This window comes from Mercenaria mercenaria, chromosome 18 (genome assembly GCF_021730395.1).
Source record: "Mercenaria mercenaria strain notata chromosome 18, MADL_Memer_1, whole genome shotgun sequence".
NCBI lineage: Eukaryota > Metazoa > Mollusca > Bivalvia > Venerida > Veneridae > Mercenaria > Mercenaria mercenaria.
In genome coordinates this window covers 11,726,256-11,753,188 of record NC_069378.1, presented here as the reverse complement: position 1 = coordinate 11,753,188, position 26,933 = coordinate 11,726,256, and the positions used below count along the sequence as shown (strand labels likewise).

At 35.8% G+C, this 26,933-nt stretch overlaps 1 protein-coding gene across 1 annotated transcript in view; it reads right to left on the bottom strand.

Moving 5' to 3' along the window:
* The window catches only part of LOC123537955 (titin-like), a 402,126-nt gene that overhangs the window by 135,778 nt on the left and 239,415 nt on the right, over window positions 1–26,933 (bottom strand). The window contains exons 149-179 of the mRNA XM_053530681.1: window positions 25,970–26,081; window positions 25,262–25,488; window positions 24,060–24,345; window positions 23,258–23,423; window positions 22,607–22,804; window positions 22,126–22,384; window positions 21,503–21,769; window positions 20,578–21,111; window positions 19,360–19,626; window positions 15,749–16,036; window positions 14,612–14,893; window positions 13,978–14,244; window positions 13,371–13,640; window positions 12,608–12,877; window positions 12,136–12,402; window positions 11,670–11,936; window positions 11,222–11,488; window positions 10,747–11,013; window positions 9,722–9,988; window positions 9,305–9,571; window positions 7,340–7,606; window positions 5,724–5,990; window positions 5,207–5,473; window positions 4,553–4,819; window positions 3,815–4,084; window positions 3,231–3,518; window positions 2,589–2,885; window positions 1,524–1,832; window positions 1,009–1,308; window positions 548–662; window positions 212–384 (exon numbers count right to left, since the gene is read on the bottom strand). Of these exons, the coding sequence (XP_053386656.1) occupies window positions 212–384; window positions 548–662; window positions 1,009–1,308; window positions 1,524–1,832; window positions 2,589–2,885; window positions 3,231–3,518; window positions 3,815–4,084; window positions 4,553–4,819; window positions 5,207–5,473; window positions 5,724–5,990; window positions 7,340–7,606; window positions 9,305–9,571; window positions 9,722–9,988; window positions 10,747–11,013; window positions 11,222–11,488; window positions 11,670–11,936; window positions 12,136–12,402; window positions 12,608–12,877; window positions 13,371–13,640; window positions 13,978–14,244; window positions 14,612–14,893; window positions 15,749–16,036; window positions 19,360–19,626; window positions 20,578–21,111; window positions 21,503–21,769; window positions 22,126–22,384; window positions 22,607–22,804; window positions 23,258–23,423; window positions 24,060–24,345; window positions 25,262–25,488; window positions 25,970–26,081 (8,115 nt within the window). The remainder of the gene's footprint in view (window positions 1–211; window positions 385–547; window positions 663–1,008; window positions 1,309–1,523; window positions 1,833–2,588; window positions 2,886–3,230; window positions 3,519–3,814; window positions 4,085–4,552; window positions 4,820–5,206; window positions 5,474–5,723; window positions 5,991–7,339; window positions 7,607–9,304; window positions 9,572–9,721; window positions 9,989–10,746; window positions 11,014–11,221; window positions 11,489–11,669; window positions 11,937–12,135; window positions 12,403–12,607; window positions 12,878–13,370; window positions 13,641–13,977; window positions 14,245–14,611; window positions 14,894–15,748; window positions 16,037–19,359; window positions 19,627–20,577; window positions 21,112–21,502; window positions 21,770–22,125; window positions 22,385–22,606; window positions 22,805–23,257; window positions 23,424–24,059; window positions 24,346–25,261; window positions 25,489–25,969; window positions 26,082–26,933) is intronic.

Here is a 26,933-nt window from a genome sequence, read left to right as displayed (position 1 = left end):
AAACAGCAGTCTAGTCAACTATCCAAAGACAATGGATTTTTGTTTTGACCTGACAATATTCAAGAAAAGAATTAATACAACTTCTCTTTTATCTGGATAAAAATAATAATCATCAGTGAAAGCCTTCATAATTTTCACTATCATTCAACATTCAAACAAACAACAAATAGTAGACAACAGACAGAAAAGGTCAAAGTTGAAGATCACTCACTGTGTACAGCTAGACTGCCCTCTGATTTGACCTTGCCCAGTGGGTTGGTTGCCTGGAGACTGTAGGTTCCTGTGTCATCAGGTTCAGTTTTGTGAATGACAAGGGCAGCAACTTCGTCCTCATAACTCATCTCGTATTTCGGACTCTTCTTGACCTCTTTGTTGCCCTTGAACCTGTAAAGGTCAAATATACATCAAATGAAAATTTGTAATGACAAAACTGAAAATCTGAAATGTTTCGATAATAATAAATGGAAAAGTTTTAGCAGCTTAGGAAATTTGAACTGTGGTTTTGGCTTCAGACAGTGGAAATATATCAGAACAAAACTGGTCTTACCATTTGATATCCGATTCTGGTTCACCAAGGTCAAGGTCACATTCCAAGATGGCGTCTTTTGGTGCAACAACTACAACGTCACTTAATGGTTCCAAAATCTTGGGAGGTACTCCAACTGAAAATTTGAGGGCAAGAATTTTGCATGAATAATCAAGTATTTGAGACAAAATAGATTCATACCCGACTGTTACTGTGTATTATAGGAGAAACAATTGTACTACAAAGTTATCTTTATATACATTATACTCAGTCATAACTACAGACATAATGACAAAGTGTAAGTCAGAGCACTATATTTTACTTGAATACAGGCTTGAAATACCCTTGACATTTTATTTTTCATACAGTCCTATGCTAAGGTTAGACTCTGTGGAATATTTTCATACTCTGGGAAATGTATACCTATGACTGGGTGTATAAAGTAAATTAATCTAAAATCAACTTAATAAAGAATTACATACCCAGAGGAGCTTCCACTTTCACTGCTTCAGAAATCTCGGAGGATGGTCCGAGTCCTGCTTTGTTCTGTGCTGTGATTCGGAACTCATATTCGTCACCTTCTTTCAGACCTGTTACGCTGAAGTTGGTTTCTTGTACTGGTACACTGTTGGCACGTTTCCAAGTTGATGAACCTTGACGGCGATACTCTATGACGTAATCAACAGAATCACCACCGTCTGTTGAGGGCGGTGACCATTTGAGAGCAACTGATGATTTATCTGTTCCCATGATTTCTGGGGCACCTGGTCGTGATGGTTTGTCTATAAGAACAATAAATTAAGATTTCCATCTTTATTTCTTTTCAAATTGGGAAACCAAGAAAGAGGAGCAGACTAGAGAACTTTTCCACATTTAACTGTTTGATGTGAAAGTTATTCAAGAAGCTTAAATAAGAAGTACCAAAAAAAAAGTGCTAAGCATACCAACCCACTTCTGCAAGTCACTGCCAGACATTAAAATTCTAAAAATAAGGAATATTTACCCCATGGGTCCTTTGCCTTGAATGGTTGTGAGGGCTCGCTTGGTTTGCTTGGGCCTGCCTTATTTTCAGCAATAACTCTGAACTGATATGTCAGGCTTTCTTCCAAGTCATTTGCACGCATGCTTGTCTCTGGTTCAAGCTTCTTAGTGACTCTGATCCAGCGAGATGCAACATCAGTCTTTCTCTCAAGATGATAGCCAATCACAGGAGAGCCGCCATCATTCTTTGGTGGTTGCCAAGCAACAAGAGCAGAATCCTTCAATATCTCACTCACAGTTGGTGCTTCTGGTGCATCCGGTACAACTAAAAACAGAAATGCATTGCAGATATAGTACAACCTCTCCAGAGTGGCCCTCTGTTGAGCAAAAACCTCTCTATAACAACATTATCAAAATTTTCCTAAGCTGAAATATACTATCAGATTTACCTCTCCAGAACAACAACCTTTACATAACAGTCAAAGGGTGTTGCTCTACATAGGTTGCACTGTACATTCAGATATTCAAATATTAACTTAACTTAACAGTTGCTTGCCTGAAACTGAAAAGCCATTGTATATTTCATGATCTTTCAGTTAAAAAAGATGAAGCTCAAAACCAAAAAGTTAAATGTCCTTTAGCAGTAGAAAAGGAGAAGGCAAGAAAGGGAATGAGAAATTATGTAGCTATCAAATTAATGTAAAATCGTTTACTTTCATGAGCATACAATTTTGTGGTTATGATCAAAATGGCCATTTAGTGAGGATACGGATTTGTGGAGTTCAAATTCTTAAGATAAAATGGATGGGAATTTTGCTTTTTTAATGGGATTTAATCCTTATCATGCAGTCTGATCAAGATATGCACTGTTTGCAATTCAGTCACTATCTTTTTGGTAAGCACCCCTTTTAACAGTTAGTGGTACTGTCCAAATTGAAAGATGGACAAGTCCATTATAAAAATTTAGGGTTAAATAACACAACTCAGAAATCCACAAAAATTGTCCCCAACGAAAATTAATGATTTTGCAGTAATTGTTCACCTAAAAACATGCAGAGTGTTTATTTCATTGTCTACTTACCAAAGCTGTCCTTTGCAGTCACAGGTTCTGGTAATTCAGCAAATTCTCCGATGCCGACCTCATTTTCAGCGGCCACTCGGAAAACATACTGTATGTTCTTGGTCAGTTTTGGTATTGTCATTTCCAGTGTAGCACTTGTGCCCACTTTGTTCCAGGATCGTCGGTTTGCTTCACGTTTCTCAATAACGTACTGCTTGATTTCACTGCCACCATTGTCTTTGGGCGGCTGCCAGTGTAAGTCACATGACTCTGCTGTGACATTGTTAGCAGAAACATCTTGTGGTGCAGATGGTTTATCTAAATTCAAATACAATGTAAATGTAAATACCATTTAAAACTTTAGATGTATTAGAAATTTGATAATTGTTTTTACATAGCTTTCAGTCATTTTAAACTTTATGGAAAAATGAAGTACATGTATGCAACTATGATCCTGGATACTATTAGCCAGAGATAAATGTCTCTTTTTATAACAATTTGATTTGCATTTCAAATTTCACTTTGCAAAATTAGTTATTTAGTGCAAACATGTGCAAGGTAAAACATTTATATTAAATTTGCCAGTAATCACAAGTGTGATAATGTAATTTATATATAAGAACTTGGTCAAGTAACAAGAAAAGTACGAGAAAACTTCCATACCGAGTACATTGAGTGTAATTGTCAGGGAAGTTTTTCCAACTGTATTCTCGAGTGTGAGTGTGTACTCGCCCGCATCAGTCCGGATAACTTTACCCAGTCGACAAGTGGTCATGTTTCGGATTGTCTGTACCTCCATTCTCTTTTTGTCTGGAAGTTCTCCACCATTATACAACCAGGTGACAGTAGGTTGCGGACTGCCCTTGAACGGTATCTCAAAGGCAGTGGACTGGCCACGTTTGAGTGTAACTGTCTCCTCAAATTTCTTGTCCAAAAATAGTTCAGGGGGTACTGCAACAGAAGCGTAATTTCAGTTAAATTGCTATCTCTGAATAATATTCAACAAAACAGTTTCCCTAATTTATGTCTTTCATTTATTATAAGCTTCTTTGAAATTCAAACCTTTCATGTTTAACTTAGAAAAATGAATTTAAGGTATTTGTGTAGGACAATTGCCACTCTTATTTAATTTGTGCAAGTTACATCATAATATGCACAGACCAATATTCTCTACAATATCTGTTATCTATATCACTTATATCCACACAAGAAAGCAAATTTTTGTATCTTCATTTTTGTATTCCTACCTTCAACAAACAGTGAGGCCTCTGATTTGAGTCCATTAGCGATGACCCAGTATTTGCCTTCGTCTTCGCCATCAATGTCATTGACCTGTAACTTATGGACCGGCCCATCATCAATCATCTTGTATTTCTTGTTGGGTACCAGGGCTTTGTTGTCACGGTACCATTTGACTGGTACATTGTCTTTGTTGAGTTCACACTCAAATGTGGCAGTACCTGGCAGTTCACCCACATCAATATCGGACAGTTTGCGAATGTACTCAAGAGGTGTTTCTGAAAAGAAGACATTTACATTAGTATGTGACAACTTCCCCATATGCATCAAAGGTGTAGATAAATGACTCAATACCTAACATCTAGGGTTCTTTCACATTAATAAACACAAACAACGAAGTTGGTGGTTCAAAAATTATTTCTACTGAGTATAAGATTATATCAGTTATGAAATAAACCTCTACTACCTGAACTGAAATACAATCAAAATTCTTCCATTTGGTAATTTATGTCAGCTAACTGTACTATACATCTAGAACCATTTGAATGACACAGAAATGTGTGTGTCTCATCAGTAATGGCGAGATGATGACCACAAATCTTTGACCCCATTTGAAGTGTGACCTTGACCTTTAACCTTGGGGTGTGGGTTATGCTTCAAACCACTTTTTTGTGGTGAATATTTGTGTTATGTTATCTGAACATACTTGCATACATACAAAAATATTACTATTCTATTCCTGTTACCTTCTACTTGTATAGAAGATTTAGAGGTGGTGTCACCAACTTGGACTTCATATTCACCAGAATCTTCAGAACTGACATTCTCAATGTGCAGAGTGTGGGTTGTGTCAACCGACTTGGGTTTGATTCTCTCTGTGGCTTCAACCGGGGAGCCGTCTTTTCTCCACTCTGCAGTGAGGTCAGGTTGGGACACAGTACACTCAAGTGTGACGTCCTCTCCTTCCTGAATCTTTTTGTCCTCAAGTGGTACAGTAAACTTCACTTCCTCATCTATGAAAGAAATAATACATGCTATGAATACTGTATATTCTAAGATTTTAAAATAAGGGGCTCTACAAAAAATCTGACACTTAGCCTTTGAATTTAAACTGCGACAATCATGTGAAAAGCATTTATTAACTGGCCTTTCTTACATTTTTTTTCAATATTTTCTTCTCCTTATATAAAATCAACAATTTTAACTTAAAAAAATAACCTTTCCTTTATAAAAATCTATGTGGTTAAACATGTACATGTGTATACAACTGCAGAAATAAAGGTAACCAGGCTTACAGATACTACTCCTATATCACACAGATTAATTATGTCAGATATCTACTTAAATGTATCAAATCTATTTAAAGCAACATCAAAATTGCTATAAAACCTTGTACTCACCTTTGACCTTGAGTTGGGCTGTGCTTGATTTATCGTCAACAGTGATTGTGTATTCTGCGCTATCTTCGGGTTTAACTTCATCAATGTGGAGTGAGTGACGTGTCTTATCATGTCTGATGTCATAACCATCGGAGATGCTGATTGGCTGGTTATCTTTAGTCCACTTGGCTTCAGCATCCGGTTTGTTAACTTCACATTCAAGAGCTGCCGATGACTTCTGGGCAGCTTCAACATCGCGTAATGGAGCAACAAACTCTACTGGTAGTGCTGTAATATTCAATTTAAACAACTTTATTTATGGAAGTATAAATACTTGCTGAGATACAGTTTATGAAAAATAACTTGCTTTAGTATTATTTCTGACATTTTTTTCTGTGTTGCATCATTCTAATGAAAATCACTCAAAACTCTTTTTTCGTGCAGTTTGCGAGTCTAAGTACATTTTTCAGTTACTATAAAAGAAGTTTAAAAAGACATACAGCCAAGTTTTGAACAAAAGTATTTTGGACAATCTTACGTTTGACTGTTAAGTTAGCTGTTGATTTCACATCATCAAATGCCACTGTGTATTTTCCTTCATCGTGAAGTTTTGTAGTCTGGATTGTAAGCTTGTGAACCAGTCCTCTTGAAGTGACCTTGACCCTGTCATTCGGCTTGATTTCCTCATCGTCAAGGAACCAGACAGGTTTCTTGCCAAGTTTGTTGATTTCACATGTAAGAGTTACCTCCCCTTTCTCATCAACTTCAGCATCAGACAGAGGCTTGGTAATCTTCACTGGTTCTTCTGATAAATTTTAGATACAATTTCTAATAAATGTATCTCGAAGATAAAGAGAAAATTAACAACCATTCTCTCCACATATTTGAACATACGTTATTTATATTGCAATGGGGAACACTACTGTAGACACTGAAATGACTGTGTCTGTTGTGGAGTGTCTGCTGCTATGGACTTTAACTTATCAAACATTTCGTCTGAAGTGGCCATAAATATTTGAATACTAGAGAAGTGTTCTTTCCACAGAGGTGGATGTAAATGGAGGATAAACCAATTTTTCAATTATACAAATTAAGAAACTCTTACATAACATGGTATTGAAATATATCTTTTAACACTGCTTTATGTTACTTAATGAAAAGGCAGTGGCTAGAGAACCGGAATCGGTTCCCTAGACAGCGAACTTATTCGTCCGGAACCGGTTCTGTAGCCAAATTACCATGCATAGGCTAGGGAACCGGAATTTTATTTCTATGCATAAAGCTGTCGAAATTCACTCTGTTTCTTTTGGAAAGTGTCATGCATGTTATTATCTTAATTATTTTCACGATTTCAGCAAGCTAGCTATGCCCATTTCATTTATCTGTGTTTACTATGTCTCCAAAAGTGTACTCGCTGCATACTGTCCGCCATATTGGAAGATAAACTTGTAAGAATGAATGCGGAAATCGTCTGCATTGGAGCAAGCCTAAATAAACTAGAAATGTAAACTTAAAAGGAACAATACAATAAAAGAAACCATTAAAACAAACTATTATTAGTAAATAATTTCTGTTAATTTGTATTGATCACCTATCTTTGAACGTGTAATGTCGAGGTGTTACAAACCAGTATATAAAGTGACCAGATAATCTGCAAGAAGTTTTAATGGCAATTAAATTTGTTTGTACACCTATAAACATGTAATGATGAAAATACAAATTAATACTATTTTTAAAAAAAAATATTAAACATTGTACATGTTTAAAACAAATAACATTTAAAAACGCCAAAGTAGGTTTCACGCAGTGAGTTCGTACTAATTTACATCATTCCAGTTAATATGGCAGAATGCGGTGAGTAGCTAGACTTTTGGAGACAGTAAACGCAGATAAATGGAAAGGAATGGTAAAATTAATTAAGATAATAATATGCATGATACTTACTTATAAAAACAGTGTGGATTTCGGCAGTGTTATAAAATTCCGGTTCCCTAGCCTATGCACGATAATTTGGTTACAGAACCGGTTCCGGACGAAAAAGTTTGTTGTCTAGGGAACCGATTCCGGTTCTCAAGTCACTGCCTAATGAAAAACACATCAGAATTTATACCGCACTAAATGAAAAGAAACAACAACAATAAAATATGTACAAACCTGCAACAGTCAGAGTACAGGATGTTGAGACATCGCCACACATACATGTGTATGTTCCAGTCTCCTGTAACGTGATGTCTGTAAACACCAGCTGGTGAGTATAGGCATCTACTGAAAATTTGATGTTTCTCGTCTGCCGCAGTGGTTTGCCGTCTTTCATCCATTTGACAGATTTCTTAGGTTTGTTAAGCTCACATGTGAGGGTGACTGTTTCCTTCACATGTGTCTTAGTGTCCTCAAGTTGTTTAGTAAATTCTGTTGGTAATTCTACAAATACCAAAACAAACTTACTTCACTCATTTGTATAAACATACATGTCATACGTCCCGGATTGTCCGGGATTGTCCCGGAAATCACATACTCGTCCCGGTGTCCCGGACAGTGTTGAAATGTCCCGGAAAATTAAAAATACAGAAAAACAAAAATAACCCCTCCAAAAAATAGTTTTTTTGGCCTATAAATTGTTGAATTTTACATGAATAAAACACAATAAACAGTCACCGGTGTCACATTGTTTATTCCTAGTTATCCGATAATCAGTTTCATGCCCTCGAGCGGGACACATGTTGATTAAGCTAGCTCTGATCACCACTCATATTGCGCACTGCGATCTTTTGATGACCCAGATTAATTTACAGTCGGCTATTTTGATGACCCTGATTATGAATTGACAAAATAATGCAATCAATAACAGTTTTATGATAATTTAATATTAAGAACAATAACCGAAAATCTCGTTGTTGTTAGCACGTAGGCGGTGAAGCTACATGTAGCCTTGATTGGAAGAAATGGCTGATAACGGTCAATTAAACGATAATTATTTTAAAAGGTTGTAATCTTTCAAAATGTAGATTGATTGTCACACATATTCTAAATTAAACTTTTGACTATTGAATGCCTTTGCCGGCCGATCCTTGAAAATTGACCCAACCCGAAATATTTTATATTGATTTTATCTACAAGATTTATTTCATTCCTTTGAGGATTCCATTTTATTAATGATTAGGTAAACTTTTAAGCTTTAAAAAGATACCAAATAAGCTGGATTCTAAATCACGATGACCAGGTTAATTCTTCGTATATAGCAAGTCTCCCAATTCAATTCACCTCGGGAGTGCAACCAATTCACATGCCGAACTATAGACGTAAATTACCCTATTTACCTCCCTTAGAAAGCTAGACGACATTTGCAACAAATTATTCCTAAGCGAGGGAACAATGTTTATCTCCGGAAACTGCATATAATTCTATGATATTTATGCATGAAACAGACGAATACTAATGTCACGGTGTATGTCCCGGACAAAGGGTAAAAATCCCGGAAATTTTAACTCAGAATCCCGGAAAGGTCCGGAAAAATTATGGCATGTATGGTATAAAATACTAATTCTTTAAACAGTACTGACTGCAAATTACATAACCTCTAGATCTGAATGATGTTTTTGTTGTTTTAGCACTGTTTTATCACCAGTATATCCAAAATACATTTATATATACCACAAACAGTTTACGTTGCCATTGTTTCAAAATTCTTAACCTTTCTTTTGTAAGAAACAAACAACTTCCCCACAAAAATCAGATGTGGAGGATGAATGACCTTATTCTTTCGGGTCTTCTATATATCATCACAGAGAACATAATGCCTCATCCGAGATTCCTACCTTCAACCTCCTAACTGGAGGTCTAATGCTCTAACTACTGAACTACATAGGCCAGCTCCTTACATAAACTTGTCTTCAGCTCAATTTCTTAATACTACAGGCAATATAGGTAAATCAAATCCTTCTACAGAAGGCTGAAACATTCCAGAAAATTTGAGGGTACAAAACTAGAACTTTGGACCTCTGACTGATCAAAAATCAATGGTCATGCCACATCATTGCTGTGTTACATCTGGCAACCAAATAAAAATTAATCAAAATAGCAGTTTGTATTTCTACACCAAGTTCTGCATATAGTTCTTACCTTCCACTTTGATGGTGCAAGTTGTACTGACATCCTTACAAACACATCTGTATTTGGCTGCATCCTCTAAAGTGACGTCAGTTAACACCAGCTGGTGCTGATACATGTCAACAGAGAAGTTAATTCTGTCATTCGGTTTAATATCTTTGCCATTCTTCAACCATTTGACAGTGGCGTTTGGCTTGTTCACTTCGCAGGTCAAGGTCAAAGTCTCCTTCTCCTTCACAGTCTGGTCAGTGAGAGGCTTGGTAAATTCAACTGGCAATTCTGAAAATGTTAAGGAAACAATTAAAAGCCAACTGTTTTTCTTTTCATAAATATTGTTCATGATAGATTGAGTTTATTCTTAAATTAATGTCACTATTAAAATGCTGCAATCTTCTTGAAACTTTGAAGGCAAATAGTTAAGAAGCTTACCTTCAACCTTAATGGTACATTCTGTGCTGACATCCCCGCAAACACAAGTGTATTTGTCTGCATCACTCAAAGTGACATCTGCTACAACCAGCTGGTGCTGGTATTGGTCAACAGAGAAATTAATTCTGTCATCTGGCACAATTTCTTTACCGTTCTTCAGCCATTTGACTGGTTTGTCAGGTTTGTTGAGTTCACAGGTCAAGGTCAATGCCTCCTTCTCTTTGACTTTTTTATCCTTGAGTGGTTTAGTGAATTCTGCAGGCAGTTCTGAAATACAGTTGCTCATTGATTTACTACTATAAATACTCCATAACATTATACTCCAATTATACAGAAGTCAGTGAATTGTTCTGTCTTCTTGAATTTTTAACTATTAACCCTTAGCCTGCTAAATATCTAAAATGGACTGGTCCATCATTCAATTTGGGCAATACCATTTATCATTCGAAGGGGTGTTCACTGAAAATTTACTGACTGAATAGCGAACAGTGCAGACCATGATCAGACTGCACGGATGTGCAGGCTGATCTTGGTCTGCACTGGTCGCAAAGGCAGAATCACTTGCCGCCAGCAGGCTTAGGGTTAAATACTGCAAAATCATTTAATTCTGTGGGCATGAAATTTCATAGTTCAGGCAAATAAGGGCTATTTTTTTATGGATATGACTTCATAATTTCAACTTTTTAACATAAAATGAATGGGAGTTTTGCTTTTGGTTTTTTGGGATTTAATTTTCTTGATTGACTCTAACAAGGAATCTATGCAAAATAGTCCCACATGAATATAAATGAATTTACAGTATTTATTTTACCAGATCACTTTTTATTTTCCCATAGAAATTTGAAGTTGAGAAAGACTGCTTTTGATTTAAGTCTTATATAGCCACTGTGATAGAATTTAGTAACAGGTCCATAACTCAGAGAAAACATTTCCCTATACCAGTATGCAGGGCTGATTGGAACTGGAATTTGGAGTGTTTTTACTGCTTCTAACAGCTAGTTAACGCATTTTTTTGAAAAGCCTACCTTCAACCTTGATGGTACTTTCTGTGCTGACATCCCCGCAAACACAAGTGTATTTGCCTTCGTCTTCAGGAGTGATGTCAGCTATAACAAGCTGATGTTGGTTTTGATCAACTGAGACCTTGGTGCGTTTGTCTGGTTTGATTTCTTCGCCATTCTTCAACCATTTGACAGATTTATCTGGTCTGTTAAGTTCGCAGGTCAAGGTCAGCTTCTTTTTCTCTTTGAACTGAAGGTCTGTGAGAGGTCTGGTGAACTCCACAGGAAGTTCTGAAGAGGTATTATAAATAATTGAATCAAGTCAGTTATAAAACATATCTAATACTCTTTCATTTAATGTTAAGTAAGAAACATTAATTTTAATTTTGCAGGTCAACAGTGATTGCATTTGAGAAACCATTTAAATCAAAACAAATCACTGTCTGAAAAATGTCTTTTTGATGGCTTGAAATTCCAAATTTGCCAAAATCAAACTTACCTTCAACCTTAATGGTACATTCTGTGCTGACATCCCCACAAACACAAGTGTATTTGTCTGCATCTTTCAAAGTGACGTCTGCTATGATGACCTGACGTTGGTATTGGTCAACAGAGAATTTAATACGTTTGTCTGGTTTTAATTCTTTTCCATTCTTCAGCCACTTCACTGATTTGTCTGGTTTGTTCAGCTCGCAGGTCAAGGTCAAAGTCTCTTTTTCCTTGACTGTTTGATCATCAAGTGGTTTAGTGAATTCTACTGGGAGTTCTGAAGGAAAAATAAACATAGCATGTTGATATATAGCCCTACAAACCTATTTCAGGACTCCAGAAAATCTAAACAAAGCTATATATTCTAATGCATCCATGATGCTGAAAAATTGTTATTGTAATTAAAAGGGATTTTTTTTTCAATGGCTTAAATATTAATTTTAAACAAACAACCTTACCTTCAACCTTAATGGTACATTCTGTGCTGACATCCCCACAAACACATTTGTATTTGTCTGCATCACTCAAAGTGACGTCTGCTATGATGAGCTGACGTTGGTATTGGTCAACAGAGAATTTAATACGTTTGTCTGGTTTTATTTCTTTTCCATTCTTCAGCCACTTCACTGACTTGTCTGGTTTGTTCAGTTCGCAGGTGAAGGTCAGAGTCTCTTTTTCCTTGACTGTTTGATCATCAAGTGGTTTTGCGAATTCTACTGGGAGTTCTGAAGGAAAAAAATAAAACATAACATATTAATATAAACTCCTACAAACCTATTTTAGGACTCCAGAAAATATAAACAAAAGCTATATATTCTAATGCATCCATAATGCAGAAAATTTGTTATTGTAATTAAAAGGGATAAATTTTTATTTATTTTTTTTTCAATGGCTAAAATATTAATTTTAAACAAACAACCTTACCTTCAACCTTAATGGTACATTCTGTGCTAACATCCCCACAAACACAAGTGTATTTGTCAGCATCACTCAATGTGACATCAGCTATGACCAGCTGGTGTTGGTATTGGTCAACAGAGAAATTAATTCTGTTGTCGGGTTTGATTTCTTTTCCATTTTTCAACCATTTGACTGGGACATCTGGTTTGTTGAGTTCACAGGTCAAGGTCAAAGTCTCTTTTTCCTTGACTGTCTGGTCATCAAGTGGTTTACTGAATTCTGGAGCTTTTTCTGCATAATAAGAATGCCATTGCAAAATTTTCAATCTTTATCACTATCACATCAAACCAATCCTTACACACAGATGCAAAAATCTTTAGTCTCTAACCAGATAAAAAACTAGCATATATGGCAAGGAGTGATGTAAGAAATTCTTTTACCTAAAAACTGGTATATGTATCCCATATAAGTAGATAATTGTAGTATATAATCTTACCTTTGATTTTGACGACTGCTGAGGATTCCGACTTGTCTGGTAGGCAGACCGTATATTCACCCTCATCTTCCGGAATTGCATCCAAGATCTGAAGAACCTGGCGATAACGTTCACACAAAATGTGGATTCTCTCACTTGGTTTTAGTGGCATACGGTTCTTCATCCAGTTGACCGGTACATCTGGTCGGCTCAACTCGACATACATCTCAATGTCGTCACCCTCCTGGCCGGAGACATCTCTAAGTTTGTGGGTGAACTCGGCAGCTGGTTCTATGAAAAAATGGAAAAGTCGTCATTTGAAAAAACATGAAAATCTTTCACTTAAATTGGAACTTCATTCTTATTAGTGTGAAACATGTTTTTTCTTCTGAAAGAAAACATACTGTAAGGGAAATATCATGCTCTTGAAATGAAGGTTAATTAATAACACTAGAACGTGATTTTTTCAATATCTTAATCAAAGGTGAAAGCAACTATGGCTTTAAAAGAGACCATTAAAAACAGGTAGTTTATTTTATTATGAAATACTTAATGATTAAAATGGGCATCAAACAGAATAGATAGGGTCTTAACACTTGGTTTTGCTGTAACTCTGTGATTCCAGCAGGTATGCAAATTTTGATTCCATACCTCATGTTTTTATTTTGATGTAAATGAGATGTGAAACCAAAATTTGTAGTCCTGTTTGGCGCCATATAACCTATACTGTGTTGGTGCTCCGTAAAACCCAAATAAATAAATAAATAAACAGAACAGAGCTTACCTTCAACATAGAGCATAGTTGTGGTGTCAATATTGTTGATCATACATGTGTATTCTGCCTCGCTATCGAGAGATGCTCTGCGTATCAACAGTTTGTGTATGTTACCATCCACAGTGATCTCCACTCCGTCAGCAGCAGTAATCTGTTCTCCGTCACGTAACCACATTGCCGGCTTGTTGGGTTTGTTGACCTCACAGACGAGAGTGACAGTATCTCCTTCAACACATTCCATCTGTTCTTGTAATGGCATTGTGAACTCCAGAGGAGTTTCTGGAAATTTAAAATAAAAATTTCAATTTTCATAAATTGGAAGGAATATGAAACTGAATATGAAATACCGTGAAATCATTAATATTCGTGGGGGACTAATTTTCGTGGTTGAGTCAATCCACAAAATTTAATCCCAACAAACAAGTAAAATGCTCATTCCTTTAATGTTCTAAAGTTGAAAACCACAAATTCTTATCCCCACAAAATTGCTGTTTTGACCAAAACCACGAAATTTCATGCCCACGAAATTAAATGATTTTACAGTATTCAAAGACATTCCATTAAACTTGAGCAGCAAGTACTTTATATATCATTACAGTGAAACAGCTGTACTTACCTTCCACAAATAGAGGAGCAGAGCTTTTCCTGTCCTTAAGTTCGATGGTATACTCGGCCCTATCCTCTAACGTTGCATTTTTAATCGTCAGGGAGTGTTTGCGGCCATCTTTCTTCATCACATGCTTGTCTGACGGCTGCAGTTTCTCGTCATCCTTGTACCAACGTGCAGGGATCTTGTCATCTGTAATCTCGCATGTGAAGGTCACATCTTCACCTTCCTGGCATGTGACTTCATTGAGGGGAATAATGAACTGGGTTGGGGGCTCTGAAAGGGTAAATTGCATAACTTAAATACACATGTTCACACCTAAACTTCTTTGCACAGGGTACTGTGAAGGAAGAAAATGCCAAATTAAATACAATGACATGTATTCAAAATGAAATTTATTCTGCTTTTTTTTTCATTCATGAGACAAAGTTAAAACTTCTTTCCCAAACAAAATGCACAAGTAAAGCTTGTATCACTCATTAAATTATATTAACGAACATGCTTCATAATATGCAATGTATGTAACATAAGAAAACATTTCATAATTTAAGTATACATACAAATATTTATTAGGAATGCTAATTACAAGGATCTTTGTCATTTACATGCTGTCAGTAGAAACAATAACAAGAAATGGACAAACCTATCATTCCATGACTATGTGGATGTTTTCTTAAACCTCGAATGGAAACGGCATAGTCGCCAAAGTCAGACATGCATAGGTCATGCACAGTAAGTGTATGTTCATGTCCAATCTGGTGGATCTCGTACTTACTACTCGGCTCTACAACATCTTTGTCTTTAGACCATGTGACCTCAACAGCCATTTTTGAGGTCATGCACGTGAAAGTTGCAAGCTGCTCAGTATAGCGTGAATGTTCTTCGTGGTGACGTTTAAGTGTCAGAGAGACATTTATAGGGCTTTCTGGAAGCAAAGGATCATGGGAGCACACAGGAAGTGATGTCACACTGTTATTCTGGTCATGCTCATTGTGCAAGTTCAAAAGTCACTAGACATGCTCATTAGTTTCATTTTCATTCTGATGTATTTTTATTTGCTTGTATGAATTTCAACTCCCAAAACATTTATTCTTACATTAAGTACACTACTGGTGGTTCTAAATCTGGTCACTATGACAACAACGATGTGCTGCAGCAACACCTAATGTTTATAAGCATGCTATCTAGGTTATTTTATTTTCTGGTTATATTCAAGCAAGAAAATGTGGGATTTATATTTTGCAAAAGCTTTGTGATGAGAAAGAAAAAAACACATCTTGCTTCTGTGTTTATATATAGCTGAATATATGAGAATAAGACAGGTTTTGTAACAATTTCATTTTTATTGAGATACTGTTATTATCACAATTTCTTTGATTTTGTTTGCTAATAAATAAATACTGTTAACATCTGTACAAGCACACTTTAATATCTTACATGCAATATGATTATCTACCTTCCCTTATTTGTTAGTATTTCATACTATACATTATATACAATATTTTACATGCATTAAATGCATAATTTTTTCCTCATTTTGGCAACTCTCCATATAATTAACAAAGTAAAGATGATGAAAAAAACTGTCATGACATATATGTGAAGGTTAGACATGTGCAATAATTTTTGTGAAAACAATTGTGAGTTACAGTGCTGGGTTGCAAAATTTATGTTTTTCCCCACCCACTGAATATATCAAGCTTTTTCCTCATAAAAGCTATCTATAAATTAAATTTGAACACGTAACAAAAGAGAAAAAAAATATAGCGTCTCTACAGACCTTCTAAAAATAGCATTGCGGAGGAAGATTTTTCTGTACTGTCTACTTTTATAGTGTAGACAGCCTCGTCACACAAATCTAAGTCATGGATACACAGTTTATGCAAAGTTCCCAGTACTTTTATTGTATATTTTGTGTTATCACTTATTTCTACCCCGTCTCGGTACCATGTGACCGGCACGTTTACGTGGGACAAGTGACATGTGAATATAACAGACTGGTTCTGATGCATTTCTGACTGGTGTAGTGCTGACAGTATCTGGACTGGTACCATACTCATTATATGTCCTGCAAAGCAAGCAGACATAAAACAAAACAGTGAAAAATCAAATTGAGAACCAGTCACATCTAAACTGAAGTCTCAGTCTGCCATTGTTTGATTTCTGTGTTTTCTGAGGAGAAAACTTTTGTAAAGTTAGTAACCATGTAAATTGTGCTTTCATGCAATGCACAAAGATATACAGAACATTTTACTGATTATTACTTCAACCTTTTAATAAATATCAAACAATGCCATTCAGGTACATGCAGTCATTGTCATGATAAAATCATATCTGTATTTACTGGTATTTTCCAACCAAAAACTTTATAGACCCCTTCATAGGTGGTCTTTCATCAAGCTGGATCATGATCATTATTCATGTGTCACAATCCTTCTGTCCCCTCTATAAGGCTTAATTATTATTACATACTCATTTCTTAAATAACAAGAGCTGTCTCCATAGGATGACACATGCCCCCGATGGCACTTTAAATGAATAGTTATGGCCGATGTTCGAGTTTAGGACCTTTGACCTACGGAGCTGGGTCTTGCGCGCGACACGTCGTCTTACTGTGTCACACATTTATGCGTAGTTATTTTAAAATGCATGCATGAATGACAAAGATATGGACCGGATACGCCCATCAATGCACTATCATGAAAAAAGACCTTTAACATCTAAGTGTGACCTTGACCGTTGAGCTACGGACCTGGGTCTTGCGCATGACATGTCGTCTTACTGTGGTACACATTCATGCCAAGTTATTTGAAAATCCATCCATCGATGACAAAGATATGGACCGGACACGCCCATCAATGCACTATCCCTTAATGTCTAAGTGTGACCTTGACCTTTGAGATACGGACCTGGGTCTTGCGCGCAACACGTCGTCTTACTGTGGTACACATTCATGCCAAGTTATTTGAAAATCCATCCATCGATGACAAAGATATGGACCGGACACGCCCATCAATGCACTATCCCTTAATGTCTAAGTGTGACTTTGACCTTTGAGGTACGGACCTTGGTCTTGCGCGCGACATGTCGTCTTACTGTGGTACACATTCATGCCAAGTTATCTGAAAATCCATCCATCGATGACAAAGATATGGACCGGACACGCCCATCAATGCAATAACCTTTAATGTCTAAGTGTGACCTTGACCTTTGAGCTACGGACCTGGGTCTTGCGCGCGACACGTCGTCTTACTGTGGTACACATTCATGCCAAGTTATTTGAAAATCCATCCATCGATGACAAAGATATGGACCGGACACGAAAAATGCGGACAGACCGACAGACCGACAGACTGACAGACCGACAGACTGACAGACCGACAGACAGACGGTTCAAAAACTATATGCCTCCCTTCGGGGGCATAAAAAGGTTATTATCTTTGTATTGGGAAAGATGCACTCATTCTTTAGCAGAAGAATATTGCGCTTCTACAGTCTCGCAATATTTCCGCTGCAGAACTTGTGCATATTTCTCGATACAAAGCTAATAACCTATAATTATACACGCTGCAAAAAAATTCTCATACTGTGTTCAGTAAATACAGATATTCATTTATTTGACCATAGGAAATATAATATGGTGAGAGCTTTTTGCGCACTTTTTTAAGAGACTATAACAGTGTAAGTACTTACTGAATATTATTCAGTCATATATTAATACACAATAAGCTGACATGAAATTACAGTAAAAAAATTATCACTTGAGATCTAAATGGAATGAGGAAATACTTAAATTATCAATGTTTTTTGAGACAGTAATTCTCAAGGTAGCAATGTTTCACTTTACTTAACAACCTGCAGCTGAATGATTATGAATTTGAATCTGTTTAGTTTTCCATTTGTAAATCAGTAAGAGTCATAGCTGAATATTTTAACAAAATTTAAAATTCATGATGTTTCTGGAAATGCAAAAAATTTTGCAAAAAGCTCCCTGCACAAGATTTCTGTGCCAAATTCCAAATAACCAACTACACATATTTCAGCATGCAAATAAATATTAGTGAAGCAAATTCAATAATTGAAGAAACCAGACTACACAAAAATATGCACAGAAAATGCAGCTACACAAAACAAAATACATAGATGATTATGTTGGTATTATATGTAAATGAAGCATGAAGACAATCTGGTAAAAACTGCTTTTGTGACCTTTTTAAATGATACATGTACTTCAATAAAGTTCATGCTTTATTTGTATATAATGATGCATACAAGATTCAACTTTATTTCTTGTAACATATACATGAAGTATCTTGTTATAGACAGATGTGTTAACAAATACACAATTTACAGCAAAAATTGTAAGTACGATTAAAACAGATTTTGAAAAATTGTACCAACAGCCAATATGTCCAAAATTTACCAAATGTGTCCAAATATCTATTTTCATGTGAGTCACAAAAACAATTTCCAAATTCTTATTTCCTACAATGCCAACATTAATTTTGTTCCCTATATACCAGTATGCTACCAGAGTCCCCGATCTAATCTTTCTCTAACCAATCTAATTTTTCTCTAATTTCTAAATGTTTTCTATGGGTAATGCTAAAATTCACTTCAATTGACAAAAAAATCCCATTTTCCCAACATTTACAACCGTACACCAAATCATTTTTCATTAAAGGTTTGTCAAAAGTAGGAAATTAATGAGCCAACTTGATGATGAACAGGTAGAATATGAAAATACTCCAAAAATCAGGAAAAAAATAAAAATAAAAGGAAATCTACAATAAATGGTATGAAATGAGCATGTCCATGTCAACATTCATACTTCCATGACAAAGTTCTAGTTTGTTTTGGTTCCCTCTAAATTGTATCTATTCTTTTTTTAACCTTTAGCCTGCTGGCAGTAAGTGATTCTGCTTTTGCAACCAGTGCTGACCAAGATCATGGTCTGCACTGTTTGCTATCCAATCAGTAAATTTTCAGGCAGTACAAACCAGTTAAACTGTAAGCAATGAGTTATTAAAACATTTGTCATGAAAGTTTGACACAAAATATAAAACAAATATTATATAAATAGAACAGAAAAACATAACTATAAATGATTTAGCTCACACACAACCTGAGTCCAAATTAAATTATTAAAGGCATTCTAACACGAATGTTAAAAAGAATTTATGATTTAGTTTACAAAAATGCTAACTGAAATAATACAAGCCCAAAACACAACCACAAATATTTTCTAGACATTCAATAAAACTTTTATCTTTATTCCAAATAGAAATGTCACATAAAGACTTCTACTGTCCTACACTATTTACTTTCGAGACATTACAATTAAATACTCATGCGCTGAACTATCTGAAAAGCAACTTTATTCCAACTTACCATCCAGGTGTAACTGTGCTGAGCTCTGTTTAGCACCTACAACGACGGAATATTCGCCTACGTCAGACTGGTCGGTATCTATGATAGCAAGAGTGTGTGTAGTACCATCATCCAGTAATTCATGTTTCTTGCTTGGAACTATTTCTTTTCCATTTTTCAGCCAGGTGACAGTAACATCAGGTTTGTTGACTTCGCACGTGAAATATGAGACCTTGTGTTCCTCCACGTGCTGTTCAGTAAGCTCGGCAACAATGTCAACTGGGATTTCTGAATTCAGGACAAAATGAGAAATTGTTTAAGTAATATATAATATCCTGATTAAAAAAAAAAGATCTACATCATGAATAGACAGAAACAAGAGCTGTCTCCATAGGATGACACATGCCCCTGATGGCACTTTGAATATTTATGGCCGATGTTAGAGTTTAGGACCTTTGACCTATGGACCTGGGTCTTGCGCGCGACACGTCCTCTTACTGTGGTACACATTCATGCCCAATATTTAAATCCATATAATGACAAAGATAGGACAGACACGCCATCAAGCACATCAGAAATAGACCTTTAACTTCTAATGGACTGACCTTTATGACTTGGGTCTTGCGCGCACACTTCTTACTGTGGTTCACTTCATGCAATTATTGAAATCCATCATCTATGAAAAGATATGGACCGACACAAATGCACTATCAGAAAAATACCTTTAAGCAAGTGTGACCTTGACCTTTGAGCTACGACCTGGGTCTTGCGCGCGACACGTCGTCTTACTGTAGTTCACATTCATGCCAAGTTATTTGAAAATCCATCCATCGATGACAAAGAAATGGACCGGACACAAATGCACTATCATGAAAAATGACCTTTAACGTCTGGTGACCTTGACCTTTGAGCTACGGACCTGGGTCTTGCATGGACACGTCGTCTTACTGTGGTACACATTCATGCCAAGTTATTTGAAAATCCATCCATCGATGACAAAGATATGGACCGACACAAAAATTGCGGACAGACTGACAGACCGACAGACGGTTCAAAAACTATATGCCTCCCTTTGGGGGCATAAAAATGCTATATCTATTAAAATGGATTCCCTAAACAGCCCACTCTAGACTTCTTGGTCAATATATTATTCAACTTTAAATTCTGTTTAACAAGTTGCACAATTTACTTTCACCTTAAAAACAAACATGTGCTGATTTTGACAAAATAAAGGCTTACCTTGTACTTCGAGGATAGCCTTCTGTGTCTTGCCCTCTACTCTGGCCATTATCTCACCAGAGTCCGGCATTACAGCATTCTTAATGATCAGACTATGTGTGCGACCCTCTGAGTAAATCTCAAATCTTTCATCCTCTTCTATCTCTTTGTTATCGACAAACCATTTCACGGTAACTCCTTCCTTGTTCACTTCCGTAACAAATTCAACATTTTCATGTTCTTTAACTGTGACATTTGAAAGTGGTTTTATAAAGTCTGGTGATAATTCCTGAACAAATAGATTTGCTGTAGATTTTTTGTCTCCAACAAGAACGCTAACTTGACCTTCGTCAGTCACGTCAACGTCTTTAAAGATCAGTTTGTGCACTTTGCCGTCATCCATAAACTCCACTTTATTATTTGGTCTAAGTTCAACATCGTCCAAAAACCAGCGGACTTTGTCGACAGGAAGTGACAATTCGAATGAAAATTCTGCAGAAGATTTCTCCAGGACAGAAACATCTGACAGAGGTACCGAGAAATTGGCCGATACTTCTGAAAAATTGTAACAATCTTTATCAAAATATGTTAATATCATATTTAATATTTTGTGGACTTTGTAATATGTTAATTAATAAGATTCTTGTTTATTCCCTCTTGAACATTTTAAAATCATGATTACATGACCTGTGAAAAAGCTGTTTTGACCAAAAACAATGAAATTTTATGCAATTACATTGTTTCATTGCTTTTTATGATATTTCAAGACACAACAAACACCATCATTGAGAAACAGTGTGCAAGTCAGTAAGAAATTCTATTGTAAATACCTTTAGTTCCCCGTTTTAACCAGAGTAAAACAGCTTAATATGTCCAAACCACTCTTATGGCTGAAACGGATTACTAAGTACAATAATATGGACAATATTATATAATCCTAAATTACCTTCAACAACAAGTTTAGCTGATGTTGATTGGTCTCCAAATGTTGCCGAGACATCGCAGTTATCATTAGGTGTTAAGTCAGAGATTGTGAGAGTGTGCGTAGTTCCTTCACTACGTGTCTTGTATTTGTCTGAGTCAGGGAGCGGCTTGTTATCAAGCATCCAGGTGACCTCAGTTTCATCATCGTTAGTTTCACATGTGAACGTGGCTTCAGTGTTTTCGACAGCTGTGGTATCACCAAGCTGCATGGTGAACTCCTTGAACATTGCTGCGAACATAAAATCAATTTTAATGAACTTCTTTCTATCTCATCTTCTGTAGACATTTGGAAGACAACTTCCAAACATATTATTATAGACTTGCAATTAATTTCCAGTTAAACACAATGCTATCATAAATTGACCTTCCACTGTCAATATAATTAGATATCTATTTTGAACCCACAAAATCTAAGATAAAACTGAAATGAAACCACAATCAGAATTTAGAATTTATAAAGTGTTGACTTAAATGCATTTTAAAGTTCGAATAATGAACTGTTTGTAAAAACATTCTACACATTCTTGCATGAACATAATTAAGTCAGTTTGAGACTAAGGAAGAAATACTAAGAGAGCTACACACCTTCCACATTAAGATTAGCAGTGGTTGTGAAGTCAGAATATGAGCATGTGATCTCGCCTTCATCACGAGGACGACATTTAGCTACCGTGAGCTGGTGTTTCTTGCCCTCTGAGGTCATACTGTATTTGGGACTAGCCTCGACTGGTTCCCCTTTCACAGTCCAGGTAACGTTGACGTCTGCTATAGAGAACTCGCACTCAAAGTCAGCAGATTCTGTCTCTTTGACCTTGACATCTTTGAGTGGTGTAGTCCATTCCCACTGTAAAACAATCAAAAATGTTCTCACTTACCCAATAAATGCATATTTTTATCTACACAAGGTTAAATAGTGAAAATGAAAACCAACAGTCGAGAAAAAATCTGTGAAGAAACAACTGGTGTTAACTAAATGCAGCACTCAGATTTGTTTTAGAAAGTATCATTTTTGGAACTATGCATACATTCTATATATTAACTGGATATTTCAAATTTCGAGCCTAACCTTGACTTTTGGAATAAGTAGTTCTTCAGCATCAACCTTATCAACAGTGAGTTCTTTAGGTTCACGTTGGTATGGTTTCTTCTCTATTTCCTCTGTCGGAGCTGCTTCCTTCTCCAGTTTGGTTGGGGCAGCCATATCTAGGTCAGTCTTCTCACGCTCGATTGGTTCAATAGTGACAGGCTCACGTTTACCTTCAAGCTGCAAGGTAACAGTAATATTTTACTGGTGTTTCTATAGTATCACACTCAATGTACAACCTGTTGTTATAGCAACTTTTAAAATACTCAGGCATAAGTCAAAACAGAAAAATTTAGGTTCAAGACACAATCATGTCTGTATATAATTAAAGAGCTTTAAATCCCCAGAGTGACAACTAAATGGTATCATCAAAAAAAAGTCTTTTGGAAGTGTGGTGGAACAGATTGAAATACATTCTGCATGACATATAACAGAATTCAATCATGCTGTATAACCACTTAAAAATATTGTGAAGCTGACATGTACAAGAATTTAGACATTAGGTACCATCGAAGTTTGCCACATTCAATGTAAATCGCTTTCCTTTTAGATGAAAGCCCGATATAACCCATTTTTACCTGCCTGAACTAAATACTATAACTTATCACTGTGAAATGTAGCAATGACACATACCTCAGACATTCTACGCTTCTGAAGAATCTGGTAAGCGACTGGTTCCTCTTTTTCTTTGATAAGTTGTTTTTCTTTTTCTTTTTCTGGAGAGGTTTCTTCTCCTTCTACATGTTTCAGACTAGGTAACCAGTCTGCCTCAATCTCAGCACTTTCTCTGTCATACTCCCTGTAATCAAATATCAGCAAACAAATATTATAACAAATGTACAGTCAAACCTGTGCTTAACCTATACCCTGCTTTCTAAAATGGACTAGTCCATCATTCAATTTTCAATTATTATTCAAAGGGGCGTTCACTGAAAATATACGGCTGAAAAGTGAAAAGTGCAGACCAGGATTAGCCTATGTGGTCATGCAGGTGGATCTTGGTCAGCACTGGCCGCAAAGGCAGAATAACTTGCCGTCAGCTGGCTTAAAGCTTATACCACATGTGAACAGAGCTCAACTGGTTCTAAAAACCAAGACTGGTAGTTCTTTTCTCTCTAGTTAAAACATTTGCAGTGCATTTTAACCTGTATTTATTGAAGTGCAGACGCTGAGCAGTCAAGCTTGTATTTACGATACCTGTAGGATAATTTTTTCATCCTATCTATTAACAAACAGACAAGAGCTTTTTTACTTGGTCCTTCATGTTTGCATCAGGTTTTATTAAGTTCATGCAAATTATTTTATTTTTTATGTTATATTATACATGTACAAGATTTATAAACTTTTGCACAGCTTACAGGTGAAGTTTAAAGTAAAGTTTAAATGAAAATTTTCGTACAAAGCAAGATTGTAAGATTGTAAAAGGGTTACCCACCTGTGTTTGAGAGCAGCCTTCCAATCTTCTGCCTCTTCAGGACTGGAGGTAACAATCAGCGTAGCCGCCACTTGTGTAGTGCCGTGCTCATTGGTAGCACTAACGTTGTATGTACCAGCATCCTTCTTCTTGATGTCTTTGATTTCGAAAACATCTTCACCTGTCTTCTCGTCTTTGTAGATATTGTATTTATCGGAAGGTTTCAGTTTGGACCATTTGCCCTTGGACCACTCAATAGTAGGAGATGGTTCACCCTTGATAAGGCTTTTGAAAATGGCTGTGTCTCCTGAAAATAAGTAGCAGAGATTTACCATCACCTTTGCTTTAAAAGTAAATTCTATTTATAAAAGACATTATGCAATATCTAATGCATCCTTACTCTATGAAGTAAAATTTCACCTCAAAATGTCCAAGAGAAACTCATAGTAATTTATAACAATCAGCATTAGATATTTGAAGACTGTGCATTTTTCAAAAGAGAAAATTTTTGTTTCTGTGGGCACTGAATATTCCATTCATATGCACACAATTGAGTACTTTGAACAGCAGACTATAGGAGAGATCGTGTTTGTATACAAATCCGTTGTATATTCTATTTTTAGAACTGATAAGACAAAGACCGGGTGGGCTGTCGCCGAGCGTCCATGTTTTTTTGTAAACATTGTGTTTTTCTAACGGCTTAAACTTTCTTAAATCATAAATGATATCAATAATTTTTTGATCAATGGAAAGGATATAAAACAAGCAATTTATTGATAACTTTTAATTTTTATTTCGAAATAAATTCAATTAATTATGAACGCTTAACTTACAGTGTTTTTTCTAAAAGTTTGGAGCATCGATACGCCACTATTAAAATCATATGTCATTTAAAACGGTTATTAATTTTCAAAAGTTATTTGAATATAAAAATATGAAAATTGTAACCATTTCAAAACTTTTTGAATTTTTAAAATCCATAAATAAACGAAAAAGTTATTAGAAATTAAAAATTCCGATCCCATACACAAACGATGTAAAAATATTTGTTTTGCCCACTGTCAGATAAACAGGTGTTGATGCGTGACGTCAGGGCGATCTCTCCTAAAGGGGTTGCTGTGACAAAATGTTTCTTTTAACATAAAAATGCCACCCTCTAAGTGTTTAACAAGAGCAGCAACCTTAAACTCACATGAATATAAGATGCAAGATATAAAACATACCTTCAAGGATAGTACACTTAATTGGAGTTTCCTCAAATGTGGGAGCTTGACCTCTGACCTCAAGGGAGGCTGCGCACAGATCCTCTCCACCAGCATTGGCAGCTACAGCTCGAATCTCACCCTGCATGTCGGGGCTTGCGTCCTTTATGGTGAGTACACATGTTCCGTCCTTCTTCTGCTCCATCACTATTGTGTCACTTGGTTCCAGCTCCTTGTCATTTAGGAACCTAAAAGTCAAAGGTTAACATTTTCAAGGTCATTATTACTGTCATCACCTTTTCAGCTAAGGTCAAAGGTTAATATTTTCAAGGTCATTATTATTGTCATCATCTTTTCAGCTAAGGTCAAAGGTTAATATTTTCAAGGTCATTATTATTGTCATCATCTTTTCAGCTAAGGTCAAAGGTTAACATTTTCAAGGTCATTATTATTGTCATCATCTTTTCAGCTAAGGTCAAATGTTAATATTTTCAAGGTCATTATTACTGTTGTCATCTTTTCAGCTAAGGTTAAAGGTTAATGTTTTCAAGGTCATTATTATAGTTGTAATCTTTTCCGCTACAAAGGGTTATCAGGTCAAAATTCAAACATATAAAACATGCTATGAATTTAACACATTTCTATTATATTTAGTATTCATTGTAGTAATTAAGAGTCTTGGTATATGTTTATAAGGAAGTGATATGAAACGGGTCAAAGAACACTCACCATTTGACCTCTGGTAATGGGAATCCCTCAACCTTACAGTCAAATTTGGCTTCACCACTCTCTGGGGCAAGGATGTCTGACATACGACGCAAGAAGCTTGGACGTCTTGCCGCTGTAAAATATTTCACAAATTTGTTACAATTACAAGAAATCTGTATTAGAAATTGCCTAAACAATTGGGAAAAAAGATCATTTTAAAATATGCAGTATTGGCTTTATGAAATCTGCCATTAAGAAACTTAGTTGCCATGACTTCTCATAAAACAAAATGTATGACACTTTTTTAAGCGTGAAATTTCCTGTTTAGGATATATAACATATGTGATTTCCCCAAGATGATATATATAAAATCACATAAAAGAATTATTATCAAATGGCACATTTCATAAAACCAGTTTAAATACAAAAGTAAGTCGCAGCAAAGAGTGATCGCAAGTGAAGCAGCTAGCAATTTAATTGTTACGTCAATGTTAAATAAGCCGTGTTGTGTTATGTTCTTTTGTTAAAATCTGATTGTTCTCGTGTTACCTGTTATGTGACATATCCACAAGAATTAGCTGAATTAATTGTTACAATCATTATGTTTTAGTCTGAAGTGTTAAATTTCTTTATAAATCAGCAATTATTATACTAGACAACATTTACTTTTTAAACATCTAATTAAAGCATTGGATACGTATTTTATTTTGCAACAGACATAATCTTTACATATATATGTAAAATTCTAATAAGCCAGAACTACTTTTTTAGTCTCTCTATTATGCTTAGCAGCAGCTCCTTGGAATAAGGTCAGTAATTCATCAAAAAATGTGTTTCTGTGATGCAGAGGTAAAAAGTCCAAAGTAAATAGATCCTAAGTTTTCCATTTTCTGGGCAATTTTATGTAGAACGAGTGCTTAAATACCGGTAACATTTTTTCATGTTTAAAATACACTCCGCATAAAATGAGATGGTTTTCATATTC